Raw genomic sequence first — 21914 nt, forward strand, 5'->3', positions numbered from 1 at the left:
AGGTTAAGCATATTAGAAGCACAGTTCAACTCTAAGCACTGAATTCCGTAATACTACTGCAGTATCAATATTTATACTTAATTTAAAATAAACATTCCAGAGAACAAGGTTCTGGGACTAACCACATTTTATAGATGGCTATAAGGTACAGTTCTGCCTCCAGCTAGCTTTAAATGACTTAGTTGCAAATGCAGCTGTTACTAATATTTAACCAGAAACTAATTTTTCAAATAGCTGCTCTTAGTAGGTAACAAAAATTAAATATTCTATTCAAAAGGATGCTCTCTGCCACAAAGCAGCACTGGCTGAAAACAAAACAAAACAAACAAACAAAAAACAACACACACGTGCAAAAACAAACAAAACAAAACACATGCTTTCTGGATAACCACAATCAGTCATCATACAGCTGATCAATTAATTTGAAGAAAATCACATTCATGCATTTCATGTACAGGTATAGATAGCAAGGATCTGTTTTTACATCCCCTTTCCCTTTGAACTCACAAGACTGATGACAAATGCACACTTGACAGTGCTCATGTGCAGCAGGTTCCTTCATTCCTGTTCATGCTAACATGAAAATAAAACGTTCAACAATTCAACAGAAGAATGTTGGTTTTATTAACATGGTTCGAACTTTGTGCCCCTTAGACAGTTTCCCTTGTATACAGACTGACCCGTGGAAAATGCCCACATTTTCATAACTGTGTTACAAATCCAAAGGGAAGACCTCTCCCATAAAGTCAAAAAGTCCAAGCATAACCAGCATGTAATAAGAATTTTATTGAATAAATTTAGAAAAAAATGGAACATGAAGACATGAGATTAATTTCTGCTTTTAAGTTTTATGAATGTGCAGAATCAAATAACCATGCAAAAAGACATCTCTCCCCCCCAACCGCAATTCAAGACTCTCATTTATAATGGCAAAATTATTAATGCCTTAAAACAGTGTTCCAGACACGTAACTCATTACTTTAAATAGGATCTCTTTCCTGAATGAAGACAAAAAAATAGTAGCAAGAGGGAAAGACAATTGATTAACAGATACAGTACTTAACCAGTAATCATGCCATTTTTAAAGAATGCAAGCAAAAAATGCATCATTACATAGAATAAGTAGATGTTTTTTCAAGGCAAAATTCCTAATATAACTAGTCCCTAAACTACTGAAATGGTGACTTGATAATGCAAGTGTTCCAGAAGATCGTCTTAGAGATGGAAGTTTTTTTTGTGAAGTTACATCAGTGCCATGTAAAATATAACAGAGTATCTGAACAGCCCAGTGCTAACAGCATGTGAACATTAAAAATGAACTCCAACTCCTCCAGGAAATGTTCTGTTTTAGACATAACAACAGTAGGTAGGAAAATGGGCTTAAGCATGACGAAAAAGATTAAGATTTCTGTTACAAATCCGTGCACCCACACAGTTTTTGTCTCATTAAAAATGTATTGTGAAGTTTTTACATGCCCCTGGTACAATCATATCTGAGACATATAATGTACTGTCTACATGTAATATGCAAACCCATTCTGAAACACAGCATAACTTTTTAAAGTCTTATAATTATAAAAATATAGCTAGACCACAAGTTAAACAACTTGTTAAATACAGGACAACTCTCAAAACCATGAAGTGGCAAACTGAACTGCACATATCCCAGTACATAACCTTTTGCACTTCCCAATTTAATTTCACTATTATTAAATAGATGACAGCCTACATGAGCAAGACTGTTTAGCTTAGTTCTCAAAATTTGCTTTTGAGAAGCATTATGATTATTTTCATATACCATAGTTATATTTTTTCCCCCTGCATTTACTAATAAAAGCCAAAGTCAAACCCAATTCTATTGGAAATAGATACCACTAGCCATATCAAGATGTCATTTTGTAAAACACCGGCATGTTTTGATTAAGACTGTTCTGAGCAACCACTATGATCTGCTCAAAGTACTCAAATTCAGCAATACAGCTTTTGCAGCTTGATGATGGATGCACACAAATAGTTATAAAAAGCTGCTAAGAATGCAGTTAAACAAGACTCATGACATAAGCCATCTGAAAGCTTAACTTTTTGAAAATCATCATAAGACATAGAGAAGCAGGCTGCTATTTGTAAAATCCACGCATTTTTGTCTGATATAAACTGGGGTTTTGTTTGCTCATGTTCTTAAATATCTTAAATAGGTGCATTTTAAAAGTGTTTATATTGTCATTGAGGTGGAAAAGTTATTATGCAACTCCTGAGGCATCTGTTGTTCCCTGCTGAGAGTATAAACAACAGGAATAGAAGGAATGAATAATAACGACCACAAAAAAAAAAAAAAAAAGCAAAACTGAGGACATTGTCTGCAGGAGCTTTCTTCCACTCACTACTACAATGTTGATCCTGCTTCTAGCAGAATCTAGTTTCAAGGAGTATAAAAACAGTTACAGGGTCCCAAAGTCTACAATGTTAAAGCAAAAGTCCATTCATCCAGATTTTGCTCAATTAAGTGCTTAGCATACTCAAGGGTCACAAGGATTGCTTTAAAATTACATTTTGTTTTTGAAGAAATTCTGTTTCCCTTGCAGTTATTTAAATGTTAAAAACAAAACAGAAAAAAAAACAGATGACATGCTGATAGTTACAGGTATCTAGAATTTTTCATCCGCTGAAGTAATTGTTCTTAATATTACACTAATATAAGCTCCCGTTGTTGGCTCAGAACTCAGTGGGGAACACCTGAACAATTTTTAGATGAGCAACTGCAGGCATACATTTTTGTAAGCTTGTACTTCACTGCACGTGGTGTTTTCAAATGTATTTATTTTTGTTTAAAAGGAATTATTAGAATTTGATGGAATTTTTCAAGCAGAACTTGGCACTTGAATTTTTAATAGGGGCCCAAAGGAGTAAGCAACCACACTTCCTCCAAATCAATAAGGAAAAAGGTAAAGAAGCTCTAAAACAGATTTCAACACCAGTGTTACTTTTTTGGTGTTTGGGGCTGGTTTCTTCAGTAATGTGTATGTTACTACTTCAAGAATTTCAAGTACTGCCGAAGACAGAACTCTGAACTCAACACAAATTATACCTGTTGGAAACACTAAGATTCTGAGAAATCCATATTGACTTCAGAATGCCTTCACTACTTTCACTGTTTCTCTTGGACTCATTTCAGGTCTGCCAAGGTAGACAGATGAGCATCACCACATTCCACAGCCCACAAGGCTTTTTGTTTGTATATTTACATTTTGGCACAATAAATAATAATATATATTTTGGTTGACTTACACATTAAAGCATTTTTATTTCAGCTACAATCTAAAATTAAGGAACGATTTCAAGCAGAAATAGAAAGCAATATCACTGCATGAATTATTCCTTAGACAGAAGTCTAAGACAGAAGTCTTTAAAACTATCCTGTTTTCAGCTACAAATCATTATTGCTGCAGAACTGGAAACAAATTTAAGGTCCTGATTTCAAATTACAATTTTGCTTATGCTCTTCAAAAAGGTATTTTAAAAATATTTTAGCTTAACAGTACGATTATGATTTGAGACGGGCATTTTAAAGCTTGTTGTTTGTTTCTCCTAAGATTTCAGTTATTCCGTAAATTTAGTTCCTAGATTACCATCCTTGGGAAAAAGAGCTCTGCATATCTACATAGAAAGGATTTTCCCAAGATACCTACAGTGCATATTGTCTTCTCCTCCTAAAAATATCCACTCTGAGAAAATTCATAGTTTTGAATGTTGCAGAATAGGACCGAATACATATTGTAAAGACTGTCAAATATATACAGTAGCTGGGTAACTTTACAATATTCTGCAGTTTGTGTATTTTCTACAGCTGAGATGCTGTTATTCAGCCATATTCACTGTCCGCTCATGTTTACATTTAAAAATTCAAGTATCAAAGTTAGGAGAATAGGAAAAATCCCCTCTTGCCATCTTTGTTCTTATTTTAATCTGATTTGCTTTTATACCTGAAAGACAGCAAGTATCGGGAAATACTGAAACACTTACTAAAATACCTTTTATTTTATACCTCTACAGCCAGCAGATATTGAAACAAACATTAGTTTCAGCAGACAAAAATGGAAGTCTACAAGTGTTCTTTCACATTTGTTTTCATGTGCCTTTTTATTTTAGATGTGGAATTGCATGTTTATCACTTCAAAAACTCAGATCTGTAATACTGTATGCTTTATAATGAAGAGTGCTGAATTGAACATACTACCAAGCAGATCCAGTCTAAACAGAAGACTTGAAAAATTAACACACACTGTGTACTGAAAGCTTATCTGTTTGGGTAGTCAGTGCATAGTAGGTAAGGTTGTAAACACAGGGCAATAGCTCTTATTTTAAATTCCCATTGAGACGCTCCAGCTAGAATAAATACACTCACGGAAGCAAGAGCAGAAGAACCAGCTATTACTCTTCAAGTTGACACCCTCATTTACTGTGCATTTTTTTTTTTTTGTAGAGTGGAACATAAGGTCTAGCATTAAAAAAAAAAGTTATCTATATAAAAGTTAAATACTTGATTACAGTAGCAAGTCACCACTTCAGGATGGGATATATCGTGTCTCTTGGAATTATTATTGATCTGAATTCTCTTTCTTTTGTTCTGTGTTGGATACTGGTAATTCAAGACTTGCCCATAATAAAGGCTCTGCTTTTCTCATAGTAACTTCAATCTTTGTAGCTGTCATGTTCACATAACTCCTCTTTACATCAATTACCTGAAAGAGAAAACACGTCACACCTCACTTTACAAAACTGAATTAAGTTCAGAAGAGTACCTTATCACTAGACTTCATCAGATGTTTAGGTAGATGGAGTTCCCTCTTATCTGGAAAAGCCAGCCCTTTCCCGCTCCCAAGCTATGAACATGTATGTACAATATAAATATAGGTCTAATGCATACATAAAACAGTAATTACATAACATTAAGAGTTTTTATCTAACACCACTATCGTATTTAGGATAGAATCTTAGGACAAATTGGGTTGGCGGGAATCTCGAGAGGTCACCTTGTCTAACCTTCCACTCAAATAAGAGTCGATGCCAGGCCCAGTCACTTGAGGCACTAGATTTTGATTTACATTTAATTACTGAATGACATGCAATTTATTTTTTTTTTCAATAAGTAACAAGGAAAACAACTGCTTTTATAGAGAAGCAGCTAAGGGTTTGTGGTATTGTTAGTTTTGTGGTGTGTTTTTTATTTAAAAATAGAAACAATGTTTTATACTTACTCCCCATAATTTCACATTGCGATGAAATTCCTTTTCTCCTTCAAATACAATATGAATATTTAACTTAAAAAGGAAAAACAACAGAAAATTTTGTCAGGCTAGTAAGACATGAGACACCTCAAGTATATTTATGTAAAATATATCATATTAGGACTCAGATCCTACAACAAACAAAGTGATCAAACTGTCCCTCATACACAGAAGTGGAAAATACATTCTAATAGATTGTGTTGAAGTATCTTAGTCTGTGTACCATAGTGGCCATATAGACCTACTGCAAGTTCTTTCATTTTTTCCAAATGAATGATTAAGAAATCACAGAAGTATCATTTTAACACTTGTTTAATATGACTACCCATGGAAGTGCACACTAGCAAGAACAATATTCAATTACTTTAAGCCAAATACAATGAAATTACAAATCTATTATTATTTACACATGTGATGATGGAATTCCATCATTCCATAAATAAAGCAGAAGCTGTATTTTTCTAACTTCAGGCTTCTGTACAAATTAGAAAGGAATCACCTATTAAAGTAGGAACTCACCATTGTACTATTTGCTTCTACATAGCTCAGATCAGGAACAGAATTTTTAGCATATATTGAAATAGTAACTTCTCCTCCAGTCTGGTGCCAATCATGCCTGCACGGAACTACCTTCTTTCCCTATATAAATAAAAGGTTACAGGGAAAAAATAATATTCAGGAGTATTAATCAGAATTAAATCCTGGGACTATTTTAACAGCCATTAAACATAGCTAGCATAGGAATATACCCTGTGTTCAAATGAGAGTGCAAATCTCTATTTATATTTATTATAAAACAACAACAAAAAGAAAACCAACTATATTCTTTATTTCAGATACTGGACCCTGACATACAATAGCAGTGAGGAAAACAGTGTTCAGGAGATAGACTATGGTAAGAAGCAGGAACACTGATGGAATGAAAGTAACATGTTCTCCTTTACAAAACTAGAGTTATACAGCAGACAGTGGGAAGAAATGAAACAAAGAAAGCAGGGACTCCAATCGGCTAGAAGCCCATTATCTCAATATGCACACATTTAATGAATAGTTTCTTAATGTGAGTGAATTCTTTACAAGAACGCTCTTCTGCTTTAGGCTTAGCACTTCAGCTTCCTCCCCCCCTTTTTAATATCTGAAACTACTGCTTTAACATGAATCTTCAAAGCAAGCAGCAATTCTCTGAACGAGAAAGACGTCGATGGCACCCTCTTACAATACATCTTTCATTTTCTTTTGTTAACTGATCCTGATGTCTGCAGTATCAAGAATTTGAAGAATATATTCATGATAGGAATTGTGTGTTCATCTGCATCCAACATGCGAACAGCTTTTTTTTTTTTTTTTTTTTTTTTTTTTAAAGAAAGCACTCAGTTCCATTATTAAATTCTGAGATATTCTCTGAGAACCTTTTAAACCTTGAATGGAAATATTTTGTACTTTTTAATTCTGCATTTTTTTTTCCAACATCTCAATGCTATAAACTAAGAAGCTCTCTATTTGCTCTACTAGTAGTCAAACCAAGACATCCAGTATGCTTCAAAGCAGAAAACCAGACATGTAAACAGAACCCAAATTCTGTTGAGAGTCCAAAAGAGACCCTTCTATACACATCCCTCCCCCAAATTGGGTAACATCACAGACTTTATCTGCCCTGCTATAGCACAAACGTTAATGCTACTCACTGCATCCTTTTTAGTCCATACGTGTGTTCCTGTTGTGCAGCCTTCTTGAGCTAAAAATGTATTGAAGTCAGACGTTTTCCTTTTACAGCAGCTCCAATACTTCATCCTTTAAAGTTTGCAAAGAAGGTAATTAACAAACAATATTTAGGACACTATTGTTAATACTTAAGATCTTTCCTCCTTATGCAATATTACCATTAATTTAGGAGACCCTTTTCAATCACTGCCATTTTCGACTGTTAGAAACAGAGAATGAAAACAAGGTAACACCTACAAAGAAAGCAGTAACAGGTAACAGACTAATTAAAAATCAAGCTAACTGAATACTAACCCTTCGTGGAATATAGGTACACCAGAATGGTATATACACACATCTTCAGTGCTGTGCGGTCCTTGGTATGTCTGGTAAAAAAAAAAAAAAAAGCAAAGCATTTAGTTTACTATTATAGGAAGTGGACCAAAGGGTTAAAAAAAAAAGTGTTCATAAAGATCACTTTATCTCAGAGATATCCACCTTTAAAAATGCTCTGAAAATTCAGAGAAAGAAAGTACTTCAAAGGAAATACATTAAAGTTGCATGGTCCAGCACAAATCGATTTTCCATTCCTTTACTCAGTTTTCAGGACAAGGAACTGAACATATGGCCTCGAGTTGTGCCAGGAGTGGTTAGACTGGATACCAGAAACAATTTCTTCATGAAGAGGGTGGTCAAACATGGGAACGGGCTGTCCAGGTAAGTAGTGGCATCCCTGTCCCTGGAACTATTTAAGAGATGTATGGAAGTGGCACCAAGGGACATGGTTTGGTGATGGGACTTGGTAGGTCAGGCTGATGGTTGGACTAGATTTTGAAGGTCTATTCCAACCTACATGGTCCCATGATCTATGATTCTTAAACAGAAGCAAATCTAACAATATGCATCTGTGCCAATGAGTATTATGTCAGTTCTTCCTAACACGAACAAGTGAATGCTCTAAATCCTTATCCAACCAGAGTTTCACTAGAAACTTTCAGAAAGTTGCAGATGTCCAGTGAAATACCTATTTCAATTTGACTCTCCTGTTCTGTACAAAACAAGTGTCAGAAAAAAAAAAAAAGCAACAAAACACACCACAAGCAAACAAAACAACAGTGTCAGTTTAAAAGACCATGTAATATAAAGACTAATTTCAATGCTAGAAGTGTTATAACAATTTTCTTTGGTGATTCTTCTGGCAGGAAGCATTAAGTGATGCTGATGAACATCTTTGCAGATGTTTCTGAAGTACATTCAGGTTATCAAGAGCAATTCAAGTGCTATCAGTAAGCTACATCTCACCAATATATTATTTAACATTTTAAGTTGAAACACTTCAGTATTGTATGCTTGGTAAGCTTGATGATTAGAAGTTCGAGTACTGTACTCAGATCAGGGGCCTCCAGCACAAGAAGGTCATGGTAGAATTAGAGTCCAGAGGAGGACGACAAGGATGATCAAGGGGCTGGAGCACCTCTCCTACGAAGACAGGCTGAGGGAGTTGGGGTTGTTCAGCCTGGAGAAGAGAAGGCTCCACGAAGACCTTACAGCGGCCTGCCAGGGCCTGAAGGGGACTACAGGAAAGCTGGGGAGGGACTCTTTGTCAGGGGGTGCAGTGATAGGACAAGGAGGAATGACTTTAAACTAAATGAGGGTAGGTTTAGATTAGATATTTGGAAGAAATTCTTCACTCAGAGGGTGGTGAGGCACTGGCACAGGTTGCCCAGAGAACCTGTGGATGCCCCATTCCTGGAGGTATTCAAGACCAGGCTGGATGGGGCTTTGGGCAACCTGGTCTGGTGGGAGGTATCCCTACCTATAGCAGGGGAGTGGAATTAGATGATCTTTAAGGTCTCTTCCAACCCAAACCATTCTGTGATTCTGAGTTCAGGATGGACCTCAAAAAAAAAACAAAACATCTGATACCTATTACATCCACCACACAAAACAGCCCACATTTGTCAATAGTAAAGTATGTTACTGAATGTATATTTGTTAAGCCTGATGGAATTTATCCTATTTCCAATCGATTTGTACTGGGGGAGGGGGAACAAACAAAACAAGACAAAACCGAACACGTAATAGTTTAGCAGGCAAGTGTGACACCAAACCACTTACTTTTGAACAGCCTGCATTTTTACATGCTGTCCCAATCTTGATTTCATCACTCTCCTCCTCTGCAAAAAGAATCATATTACAGAAAAAAGCAACTGAAGTATACAACGTACAAAATATTTTGCTTTTATTGAGAACTGCAAAGAATCAAAAAGATTAGAAAAAACAAGTCATCTATCTTCTGCTTGTCACTGAAATCTGCCAGAAAGGTACAAAGAAACAGAAATTACACAAATATTCCAATAACTGTAAGTGAAACAATTACAAAACTACAATCACTTTTTTTTTTTTTTAAATCTTTTTGGTAAAACTGAGACTGTAAAAGGCTCCTGCTATTAATTGATCAAGGAGAAATAATAGCAAAATGACAGTTTTAGCAAAAGCACAAAAGGGTATAAAATAACCACAAATGGACATAGGTTGAAGTTAGAAAGTGTTTCTAAAAGAACCAAACTTGAAATGCTCTCTGGGAGAAAAAAAAAAAAAGATGGAAAGTAGACAAGGGAGAACCAGCTAGTGTTCAGCAGAATTTCACCGGTTTATGAAAGGCATCATATGGTATTATGTTTGTAAAGGAGTACAGTTCATTTCTTGGAAATTCTTTGAGCCATTTGTTTAGAAATGAATGTCCCCATGATGTTCATTATTGCAGGATATCTTATATAATAAGCAGTTCATGTAACTGACGTGGGAACATACCGCTCCTAATACCCAAGCCCCCACACTGTTCACATTTAACTTTGATTATCGTTTTACAGAGAAGTGCTTTCCAGAATATTGTCTTTGTCAAATAATTACCTCAGAAACAACAAAAAATAGCATCTTTATTTATTTGACAAGAAGTGTCATATACCTACTTAACCTGCCTATATCCTTACCTTTTTTCTCTTCGTTTTCTGATGACAGTTTCAGCTTATCTAGTGCTTGCTTCAAGGAAGCTGATACTTTCAGCTGCAAATTTGTCATTGGCTCATCTGGGCTAAAAAAATGTCCATGTATTCATGTCAACTTCATGAAAAAAAATTTACAAAAAATGACAGAGTAGTAACTTTCAATCTTGCAATAAGACTCTTCCTTTCCAATCTCCCTTACAACAACAAACTAGACTGCTAAGTGCCCATTCGTACTCTGTATGAGAAACCAGCCTAGAAATTTAGAAGGTCTTAGTTTTCAACAGGAAATCTTAAGTACTCTACAACAATAAAATCAAACCAGAGAGATTAAGGAATCTACATGCACGCACCCTACCCTACTGTTTTTATGTGTGTTAGACACGGTAAACAGTATTGCTAGTGGCTTTCTAAATTATGAGGCTTTACACCATGGTTTATTTTCCCAAGAAGTTAAGTGTTGAGAGATCCAGTAATATCTTGTCCCAAGCCCAACTCTTTTATCTCATTGTAAAGACAAAGATAACATCATCACTGCTACCAAACACAAGCTCTTTTAACGATAATTTGTGAATTTTTACACTGTACAGGCTGTGTAACACTTAATCAAATAAGGTTTAACTCGGTCAACCAACCACAAATTTTGAAAAAAAAAATATTATATACAATACCTCGGTCTTTTAATTGTTTCCAGTGGTTTTGGTGCTTTAATTATGTGTTCTTGAAATTTGGGTTTCAGTTCAGCTAGTTCCTTTCGCTCAGAGGTAGTTTTGACTTCTGGTTTAACAGGCTCAGGAGGTTTCTCACTATTATGGTGACCCTTTGTACAACCCTATTACGGAAAGGATATGTTTGTTTATATATATTTTATATATATATACACACACACACAGATATGCAATGTATTTTGTGTGCACAATTTCAAGCTATCAAAAGCCACAAGTTTTTTTTACATTTTTAGACCATCTTCCACTTTAGCCCAACTCATAACATTGGCCATGAATGTAATCCTACAACTATGATGAAAAATATCTTCATTTGCAAGTACTTTAAATAAAAATGCATACTTTTCAAAATCAAGCAACAACGCATTGACCCTTCATTATTAACAAGACTGCAAACAGATTTTGATGGAATGAATTATATTCATTACAACTTGAAAAATGAGACAACTTCAACATTACCGCAGGAAAAGTAGTGTACTCAAGATTTAAGACAGTTGTAACAAAATTAAGCAAATTTTCAACATGCAAGCTGTGATTTGATAAGTGTAAAAATTGTAAATAATCATGAGTACATACCACAATGCTTAAGAAGTCAGAAAAGTCTGTTGTTCTTCTCTTACAACATGACCAACCCTATGAACATTTTTGAACAAAAAACAAGCGTGATTACCTTATTTTGAAGCAGTTTATAAAAAGCAACAGACCAGTTATATTGCTTTATAAGATGTGGCACTTCATGATCACCAATTATTTTATTCCCTTCTTTGGACAATACTGTAATCATCTGCATTTTTAAAAGACAGAGAAACCTGTTACAGCTGCCTTAATCAGAAAATGCATTAAACATGAGGCAACATCCATGACAAGAACCAACTCTGTATGAGAAAAAAAAAACAGATATCTAACTTTATCCTGTAAAGTAACATCTTTATAGATGTTATAGGATGAACAAATATTATACTTGAGACTTACCTGTGGCATAATGTACAGCCCCCTTTATAAAATGATGAGGATACTTTCCTTCCTTGAGCACTAGGCAAGTCTTTAAACTGCTCATTTCCCTCCATAAACTGGAGGTCTGCATTGCATAGCCTTCTCTTCAACTACAGCAACTGAGAACTTTATTTTACATCAGAAACCCAATTACAGAGAAAATTATCTTGGTACTGTGAATAATATATCTCAAAACTCAAAAGAACCTTATTGAGACTAGTAGTTTGTACAACATACACGCTTTTCTAGCATGTTGAGTGCTTAAGCAATGAGCCACTGGGTTTTAAGTAGGTAGTTTTAAAATATCCTCAAAATGCTCATTATTTCTACAGTCACAGAAGTAAGATGTCCACCCATGCCCACTTTCAATTATCTACAATTCAAATCAGGAAGAAAATTACTCATAGTAAATTATGATAAATTTAATTAGATCAAGAGTTAGGAAGAAGAGGGGAAGCAGTACCTGTTTTAAGAACAGCGCTTCTGTAAGAGAAATTAAACACAAGCTTTTGAAGAAATTTTATAACTTCTGTCCTTGTAATTAGGTAGAAGTCTTATATACTGTGTTGTTAGTACAGTTATATTTTTTTTTTAGAAAACAAATTGCCATCATCTATTGCCAGTGGCACACTGTGGCCACTTCTAGACTCATGCCCTGCAATATGACCGCTGGCTCACAGAAAATGTGCTACCCAGCACACACAAGCACCCCAAACACCCACATTATGGGACAGAGTTGAGATGCATTGCTAGAAGCAGTTCCTGAACATCAGGAAAAAAACAAACAAACAAACAAAAAACGCCTGCCCCCTAACTCAGTCAAACAGCAGTTCCTATCCCTAAGAAAGGACACTGAGGCTACATCTATGTCAGTACACTGAACAGTGCCAGACTCCATGGCTGGACCCCAGATTTCTGACCATTTACTATCAAATTGTTAGAAGGATTTCCAGTACTGTTTTGGACAACCTAAGCAGCTCTCTGTCAAATCATTCCCAGAAGGCATTCTGGATGTATCCAGTAGATCCTGAAGCAGAACAGTTTAATATAACAAACATGGGCTATGCAGTTGGCCTGATCACTACAGACAGTCCCAGGTATATGTACTCCACTACTGAAGATGTAGCCCCAAGACAGCTCCATCAGGGGCATGGGTAAGCAGTTCCATCTTAGCCCACACATAAATTTATCAGATTAACAGAACACAATTTCCACAGTACGCAAATGTCACATTTATATTAGTGCTCTAGTCATGTAAATGCAGGCAGCTGGTCTAAATTCCAATCAAGTGAATTAACTGAAAGGAGTATGACTCCTCTCAACATATCCAGAGACCTATTCTAAGATCCTAATTAAACTGTAGAGACATCTAAAGTCAATTAACAGAAACATGAGTCAAACAGACTTGCATAACATTTAAATCGTGTGAATAGTTTTCAGTTCCTATTGCACCTTTAAGTAAGTGTGGTTTTCTAATTTCATGGGGCTGCTCCAATGCTATAGACTGGACATTACTGAAGAGAACTGACAGACTTGGGAAAAGAGAAAAAGGAAAACAAGCAACCATTTTACATATACGGAAAGATAAGACGTAAAAAGATATTTGCATACTTACTTTGAGAGCATCATGAAAGACTGGTACACCTGGATGATATGTGCATGAATCTAGAAGAAAATGACTATTATTAATATTTAGGCATACCAAGAATTCTTATTCATCTGATCACAAACCTAGCAAAAATTTCATGCTTGCAATTCAGGTATGTCATGAGCTGTTCCACCACTTACCCAGGTGCACATGATTATTAAGGAAAATGCAGACTTCACAGAACAAGCTTTCTGAGTACATACATTAAACTGAAACAATCGAGTTCTTCCCCCCCGTATTACACAATGTAAATCACAAAACAGACACCTGAAAGTAACTTCTATTCTTTACTTCTATAAAAGTAACTGGAGGAAGTAAACTTTCTACAGATCATCCCTTGCTTTCAACAGTAGTCCTCATTAGTAATTCAGAGATGTGATAAAGGTGGCCCTGCGACCACACGACGGACATAAAACACTCATTTACATGATCACATACATCTGCTTGCACCTGATCAAGGCCTTCTATGTAGAAACACTCAGAGTTCATTAAATTATCCATGATAATTAGCTTGTTCTTTTATCACTGGTGGATTCCTAGATGTTTAAGGTCATGAAGTCAAAGGCCAATCTTCAACATACACAATTCAGCCATGTGAATACCACTAATTATTACTAGGTTCTGTACAAACACCACGCTGAAATACCTCTTCTGTTAACTGAACTGTTAATATTCACAGATGTTTATCAACATTACAGCTATTTATGCAGTAACTGTTCGTTTTTTCCTTAATGTTTGTATTTTTGAAGTGTAATATAATTGCTCTGATTATGTAACATCCCTGACACATACTCATAGATAATGTTTTAATGATCTGATTAAGAACATAATGGGAAACACTAGCTATCTTCTAGTCTTTAAAGCATTTTTTGGTGGAAACAGAAAATTTAAAGTGACACAAACAGTAACAATTTTTATAATACTCCTCCATAAAACACGAGTAAGAAATATCACATTTCAAATAATGAGGCAAATAAGACAAGTAATAAATAACTTTACTGACAATCTGCCTACAGATATTAAATGGGCTAAAGACAAATCACTATTTTACTTTAAAACAATGTAGATTTTGAACAACTTTTTCTTCCTTAGTTATATATTCAGAGTTATATATATATATATTCAGTTATATATATGCACTAATGCAATCAAACAGACACACTGCCTTAAGATGATAGCTCCTACCTCAAGCTGGAAGAGGAATATTTCAGAACTTTCGTCCCTCAGCAGGACTTACATACATGTCCACAAACTTCTACCAATTCTTTCAGCTTCAGGATGAAAAGCTAATGCTGGTAACCCTCACAAGAATATAAGAAAATTTTGTACATAGAGACAAACTGCTTTGTACCAAGGACTTTACTGCTTAGTTTTTTATTTTTAAGAAATAGCAACTATTCTTTTCCAGAAGTATCAAAGCATGCTATCACAAGCACCATCATGGAAGAACTAAGTAGCAATGAATACTTCTGAATGAGAAGATTTTAATTACTATTTTTGACCCCCTGACAGTTACGTGGTTTCAAATGAGAGAGGTGTTGTTAATCAGTGCATCATTTCTCAAGACCACGACCTATCTTACAATCAAGTAATTCAGAGGCAGCTATCCAGCGCACAGGTCAGACACACAGGCATCCGTTTGTCCATCTGGCCCAGTCCGATCCTTTCTCCTTGCTTCCTTAAGCCCTTTCAGCAGGAGGTACATCATGGAGCAGCTGACAACCCACTCCTTGCTGCTACCTGAGAAGTGCCATGCGTGCTTCACAAGAGAAGATGCTGTGGCAGTGCCTCAAAAGGAGGCAGCAGGACTTACCCACTAAGCAGTCTGCCATTCTGCTTTCAGAGAAGAGCAGAACGTCACTCACTTTCACTCACAGTGAGCCCAGCAACTCTTGTCCCTGTAAACTTTACATTCGTAACAGTATCTCAGATTAGGTGGGGGAAAAGGGGCATTCAGCGCACAGCAATAGTTGCTTGAGCAGTTAGAAACATTTTGTGTTTCAGATTTGTTTGAGCTCAGCTTGCAGCCTTTGGTTGATATTCTATGTTTTTACTGCATACATACACACACACACATATATATATATATATATTAGTATATATATTAGTATATATAAGTATATATACTGTGTGTATATCACCTCTCCACTGCTGTTAATACCTTTCTTTAATAGGGACAAAAAAGTTTTTTCAAAGCAAGTAATTTTTCCTCTCGTATTCAGATCATTTTGGAGGTGGCAGTACCACAAATTTTCACTTGTTTAAACGCTAGCTTCTTACCCAAACGAATCCTAGGCTCACAATGCACACACTGCTGGAGTGCTATTACCTGACTTCTACATCCTTGTTGATTTGTTTAAGCACTTTATTAGACTTTTTGTTACATGCTAAAGTAGAAAATTGTACAGGTCAGGCAAAGTCAGAGGTATTTAAGATGGAATCCTGTTGAATTCTTGAGGATGAAATGAGCTATGTCTACCTACAACCTACAGACCCGCTATCCTGTGGAAACACTCTAATGTTTTGCAAGGTATGCTTTACAGCCTGGCAGCAATGAAAGTTCATTAAATCTGATGAATTTTGTTCGGTTCCCTGGGAAAGCTGATGTCTTCAAGAGTTTGCTAAAGGTAGGAAACTATCATGGAATTCCACTGAATTACTCATGGTGTTGGAATAAAATGCGGAAAACGGGACAAATGTGGCATAGAGCTTATAAAGAGTTCATAAAGAAAGACTCAGGCTGAAAAACAGAATGCTGCAAGGAAGACAAAGGATCAGAGGATGCACTTCATAAGAACAGAGTTTGAATTACAGGGACCAAAGTTAAAGAAAGCTGAATGGGCAGATGAATTCCAAACATCCAGGCTACCATTTCTTCCAATTCCACCTCTCTCCACGTCAGAAATTTGTAGCTTTCATCATCTCTGCAATTATCTTTCTCTTACAGGTACAACATCATGAAGTTTGATAAAGGTAAGAGGGTATGAACAATCATGAAAGAGTAAGTCTTTCTGTTCTGGCAAAGGACCAAATCAAACCACATTAACAAAGTTCTAAATTATGGCCTAAACCAAGAACTGTTGTAGTACAGTGAGGAAATTGTGACAAATACACAACGCATACACTTTTAGTCTGTTCTGTTTGTGCACACCACCTTTTCAGCTCTAGTTTTAAGGACTAGGAAAAACTTTTATAGTTTTAAGCAGGCCTGTTTTCAAAACTACATAAAAGTATTACCTCAAAGCTTTGTTTTAGCATCAAACTTTGACCTGGCCTTGAAATGGATTAGAAATGTTCATTGGTCGTTCATTTCTAAATAAATAAAATAATTAACTTTAAAAGGGGCAGAAGGGCTTTAAGTTCTAACTTCCACATCAGATGCTGCACAAGTTTTTAACAGTGTGAATGTAACAAGCGGCTAATGTACTGAGAATGCATGTTAAATTTGTACCTTGCTAGGCATGCCACAAGTTATTTCATAACTGTGCATTCAGTCACAATTGTGTAGACATACCTTTAATGCTTTCCCTCAGGCTGTTTTTTCTGCCTCTCTTTAAGAGGCACTGAGTCCATCATGTCAGCCAGTTGCCACTTGCTCATTTTTTGGAAACAATGAGTTTCTACAGAAAATATATGCATATATTATTTCAGCCACCTGATTCTACAGAGAAGATTAACGGCCTCTTACACCAGTCATAACTATGGCAATATCTATAACTGTAGACTGAATTCAGACAAACACCCTAAAACATCCAGAGGCCAGCAGGACTTATTTTCTATTTTCATTGAAAGAAAAAGCTTTCTAATAACTATTGATACTATGCTTAAATATTAAATTGTGTCAATATAAAACTTATCAAAGGAATATATATTTGTGCTTAACACACATTAACCTTAACCCCTATTGTATGTTAGACTGAAACATTCTCCCAGCTCTGAAATATTTGAACTTGACAGCTAAGCACAGCTAAATAGGGATTTGGATGTTTAAGCAGTAATCATCCCATTGATCTTGGTGAAGTTTAGTGATGCTGAAAGTTGTAAACATTCTACTTCAGCAAATAAAACGTCAAACTTGATTTTCTGAAGTGGCCTGTGAAGAACTGTGTTTATCTTTAGAACTACTTAGTCTAGAACACAGGAACTCCATTAAATGTTCCAGTCACTTACTGACACAACTTAATCTCGATAAATTGTCTTTCTCAATCCAAGTACCACGTGGTTAGCACAGGGCCATGCCAATTACATTGGGCCTACTACAATTTGTAACATACATATACTTTCGAACAAGAGGAATTGTAAAGAATTGTTATTTGAATAGCAAAAACAGGTCATGAAATCCTAATGAAAAATTTTAATCTAAGAAACCCTATCCACTTTGTGAGGGATTACTGAGTGGAAGCATTCCAAAACTGCCCGCTTTTGCTGTTACTAACATTAGCAAGTCTTACACACAATTCTGCCCTTCTCTTTGAAAAGACTTAGATCAGAAAATTAAAGACAGTTTAAGTGATTCTTAATCACAGAACATACACATGCTAGATCATGTTAGCACACTTCTGATATTATGCGTCACTAAAAATTATGTTAATGCAAAAACGCCATTCTAGAAATTCAGTCCAGAGAGCTACTTTACAAACCAGTTGAGGACAAGCCTGTTGAGAGCTCAGATCACCCTTGTGCAGCCTCTGAGGAATGATGAAGATGTTTCACCAGGTACAGGACCCCCAGCATGCACAGGGGAGGCTCAGCAAGAGCTCAGAGCACTTGGCAAAGCATGGATCATAAAACACATTTAATTACCTGCTATGAGTATGTGTACTGTAAGTTAATGAAATAATAGTTGATAATGTAACTGCTATGTATGCAACACCCACAGAAATATTCAGAAGCACTCTTAAGAAAAACTTCTGTTACTTAAGGCCTCTAGTGTCTACCTTTACAGTGTCACAGTAATAAAAACTGCTTTTTTCTGCCTCTTTTCCTTTCTGTTACTGCAAACAGCATTCTGACAAGAGCAAACTTAAGCCTACAAAGAGATGCAGAATCTTTGTTATCAGCTGCTCCTTCTGACAGGAGAGCAGTTTGTTACCTGTCACTAGCCAGGCGGGCTCCCCGTTGCCCTTCAGGTTTTGCTGTCCAGCTGCCCCCAGCCCTCTTGGAATTCACCCCTAAATTTAGTGAGGCGAAGCACCACATACAAATATCAGTTCCCCATGAGAGGAGCAGGCCAGGAGGTGCAGTTTGCGGCAGCAGGCAGACGGCGGGGGATGCAGAGGTAGCCTGGGTGCTGCCCTGTCACTGCTTGCTGCTGGCTGTGCCCAGGGCTCCGGGACAGCTCCACACCGGGACCGAGCACCGGGGATCCCTCAGATCTCTCCTACAGACCCCCCCTCACCCTTCCCAATCGCATCAGGGCACGATGAGGGACCCCCCCGCTATCTCTCACCCTCCGTGTTGGTCTCGGGGTCGAAACGCTGGCCGCAGCCCCGGTTGTAGCACAGCAAGGACATGGCGGCGGCGGCGCTGGGTAGCAGGGGAGAAGAGCGGGAGCCTGGCGGAGCGGTGGCGGCTCGGGTGCCTCAGAGAAAAGAACCGGCCGGAGCCTTCCGGAATCTTCACGAAGCTTCGTCGGGGGAAGGAAGGAAGCGGGGAGAGAGGGGAAGAGGGCGGCAGCGAATACGCAGGCGCTAGAGGAGGGGGAAGAGGAGGAGGAGGAAGAAGAAGCTGAGGGGGAGGGAGAAAATGGCGGCGCCGGCTACGCGCCGCGGGGTTGAGGAGTCGGCGAGTGGTCGGGCTGCGGCGGGTGCCCGGTCTTTGGCGGTTCTTGTAATTTTTTATTTTTTTTTTGAGATGTCCCCTCAAGAGGGACTGGGTGATAGGGAAAGATGTAATTAGGAAGTTTGCTTGTTGCGTGACTGGAACACGTGAGCTTAATTTACAAAGAATATTTACGCATATGTATTAAAACCACCGGGCCTGTGTAGAAACAAGTATGATTACATATGAAGTTTAAAGTTCTTGGCTAAGAAAAAGATTATTTTTGTGTTTGAGTTCCTGGAAGTTCGCCGGAATGCTCCGGTCAGCCGACTGAGTGACGTGTCCTCTGCTGCCCAGGCTCCTTTGATGTGTATAACAATAGGCGCATACATAACAATTGGCTCATGTTTAACAATTACAACAAGCTACGTTCCTGTGAGCAAATACAAACTGGTTTCTTCAAACCTTCTGTAAATATCTACTGCGCAGTTTTTAAAATAGAAGTGCATAGGTGTTCGTAAGGCATATGACATCCTGAAATAGATACTTAGAATGAGCAGAATAAGTTTATGCTAAAAATGCTTCTTTAAGGGGGCTAAGTGATGCGAAAATGATCACCAGGGGTTGCTTCCAGTGTAGCTACCAACTACTGACTGGAAGATCATGTGAAGTGTTCTTTGCTCCGTTATCTATGTATATTAAGTAATGATTGACATATTCTGGGCCAAGAAACTCATATTTAATAGAGCTGTTGAGTACCAAAGCCATCGAGTACTTCAACTCTTACTAAAGAAAAATAAAGGTCCTCCTGAGCGCTGTCGTAAGATAAGCTTTGATCAAAGCAGAAAAAATATTATTTTCCCCTTTAGCAGGAGCTTTATAAGATGTGGTAATAACAATTTGAAAAGAAAGAGGTGTAAGAATATCGTTTTTTTGCCCTCTTACTCACATATAATGCATTTAAATTGTTTCTGTTTGTTGCATAGCTTATTTTATAAAGAGAAAATTGATGGTAACATATTACAAAATTAAAGTAGGAGTGTTTGCATTGTTGTCTTAGGGCCAAGAACTGCTGTTAAAAGATGAAATTCACCTTATATGCTGTCAACAACAGTACCACATAAGCATAAATTTACAGGTGTAAAATAAATTTTATGCTCTTCCTGTGGCTCTGGTTTCATTTTATCCGTAGTGAGCACCATGGTTCTGTTTGAGAAAGAAACAGCTAAACAGCTCCCCCCCCCCCCCCCTTTTTTTTTTTTTTTTTTTTTTTAGATTTCTGCCCTGATTATATTTGTGGAGCAATTCAAAAAATGCTTTGTTTTAATAACATTATGCATACTCAATTAAACAGCATTCTTACTACTGCCTTATTGATAGAGTTTGGTTCAAACATTGACAAATAAAACTTCTAGGGACAAAAATAAAGTTAGAAATCCATACCGTTCCTAAGAAGTATCTATCATGTGGTGCTACTACACACCCAATTACTACATCAGTGACATAGAATTCCACCCTTAGATTTTTCAGAAGGGAATTCATTAAAAATGTATTTGTTTCATAGCTCAAAATTCTGTAGAGTGCTACATTAAAAACAAACAAAAAACAAATCTGAAAATTCATTTTCTTATTAATTTTCACACGCATAATCTGTTCTCTGAAGGTTACTGAGCTGTATCTGTCTTGTCTGTACATGTTGTTAAACAGAATGAGTTTTTTTTTTGTTTGTTTGTTTATTTCCCAGAACAGCATACAAGCAAATAGTGTTCTGTGATTGAGTGGGTCTTTTGAAGTTGCATATATTCTTTCTGTACAAGGCACTATGGATTCACATCACGCAATATCATCCAACAGAATTGAGTAGAACTTCAAAAAGGCAGTTTCTGTGCTTAGAAGAAAGCATAAGAAATTTTTCAACCCACTTGTGAACACTTGTGGAGTAAATTATTCAAATAATATTTGGATAGTTATCTTGTGTAGATAACAATAGGCTTTTAAGTTTTGTTTATGAATGTAGAATACTTCTTGTGTGTAAATCTCTGTTTTTTGGAAATCTGATAAAAAATCTGAAAAATCCAATGGTTGGTTCCTGATTTTGGGTTCTAAAACATTAAAAGTGCATATATGATTTTTGATGAGTTTTATCCTTTTTTTCATTTGCAAAGTCTTCCAGAGTATCAGATGAACTGATGAACTTTTATGATGTCTTTAAGAACTGAATCTTTTGTTTTTCTGAAATGCCTTACCAGAGAAGCAGTGAAAGATTTAAGTGTTCATATAACATTTTTTTTTTTTTTCACTTATACACATGATTTATGTTTCTCGCCTCAGAAATTCTACACTAAAAAAGTTGGAAGCAGTGTTCTGCAGTGAACAGATAGACACATGAGAAAGTACTGCCACGCTGGAGTTGTATGTATTCATTTGGATAGGCTTCTAAAGTGGATGGGCTTTAATCTGTCAGTGCCAGTCCACACTGACAGTAAGACCACAAACTTCTTTTGCTGATCATAGATGATAAAATGTGAGAATTGTTCTCATAGTGGGGGAATTCTAGAGAAGGGTCAGATTTGATCATTGTCTGTATAATTCCATGGAAAATTGTGGTTTTTGAAACAGAGTTGCTAAGACTATCAGAAAGAACTATGAAAAATCAGTGTCTGGAAAGAAGCTACACAACTACAATCCAGAAATGAGATACATGTTCCTAAGAATAGTGATGATTAATCTTTGGAATGGGTTTCCAAGGATTATTATTTTTCCATTACTTGAAGTTTTAGAATGATGCTTGGCTTTG

General features: G+C 36.6%; 1 protein-coding gene across 1 annotated transcript; it reads right to left on the reverse strand.

Moving 5' to 3' along the window:
* Positions 1–766: 766 nt before the first annotated feature.
* Positions 767–19129, reverse strand: CHORDC1 (cysteine and histidine rich domain containing 1). The gene is made up of 11 exons (XM_068668981.1): positions 18807–19129; positions 13325–13374; positions 11293–11349; positions 10663–10823; positions 9980–10080; positions 9105–9163; positions 7302–7372; positions 6971–7076; positions 5805–5924; positions 5256–5318; positions 767–4739 (listed from the first exon to the last, which is right to left on the reverse strand). Exons 1-11 carry the CDS (start codon positions 18868–18870, stop codon positions 4596–4598), a joined length of 996 nt encoding a protein of 331 aa, XP_068525082.1. The 5' UTR covers positions 18871–19129; the 3' UTR covers positions 767–4595.
* Positions 19130–21914: the final 2785 nt, after the last annotated feature.

Source organism: Anas acuta, chromosome 1, assembly GCF_963932015.1.
Source record: "Anas acuta chromosome 1, bAnaAcu1.1, whole genome shotgun sequence".
Lineage (NCBI taxonomy): Eukaryota > Metazoa > Chordata > Aves > Anseriformes > Anatidae > Anas > Anas acuta.

Coding starts and splice junctions, on each gene's coding strand:
- CHORDC1 (XM_068668981.1), bottom strand. CDS start 18,870: ATGTCCTTGCTGTGCTACAACCGGGGCTGCGGCCAGCGTTTCGACCCC. Junction 13,375..18,806: donor CCCCGAGACCAACACGGAGG/GTGAGAGATAGC, acceptor ATTTTCTTCTAG/ATTCATGCACATATCATCCA. Junction 7,077..7,301: donor GTACCTATATTCCACGAAGG/GTTAGTATTCAG, acceptor CAAACTTTAAAG/GATGAAGTATTGGAGCTGCT.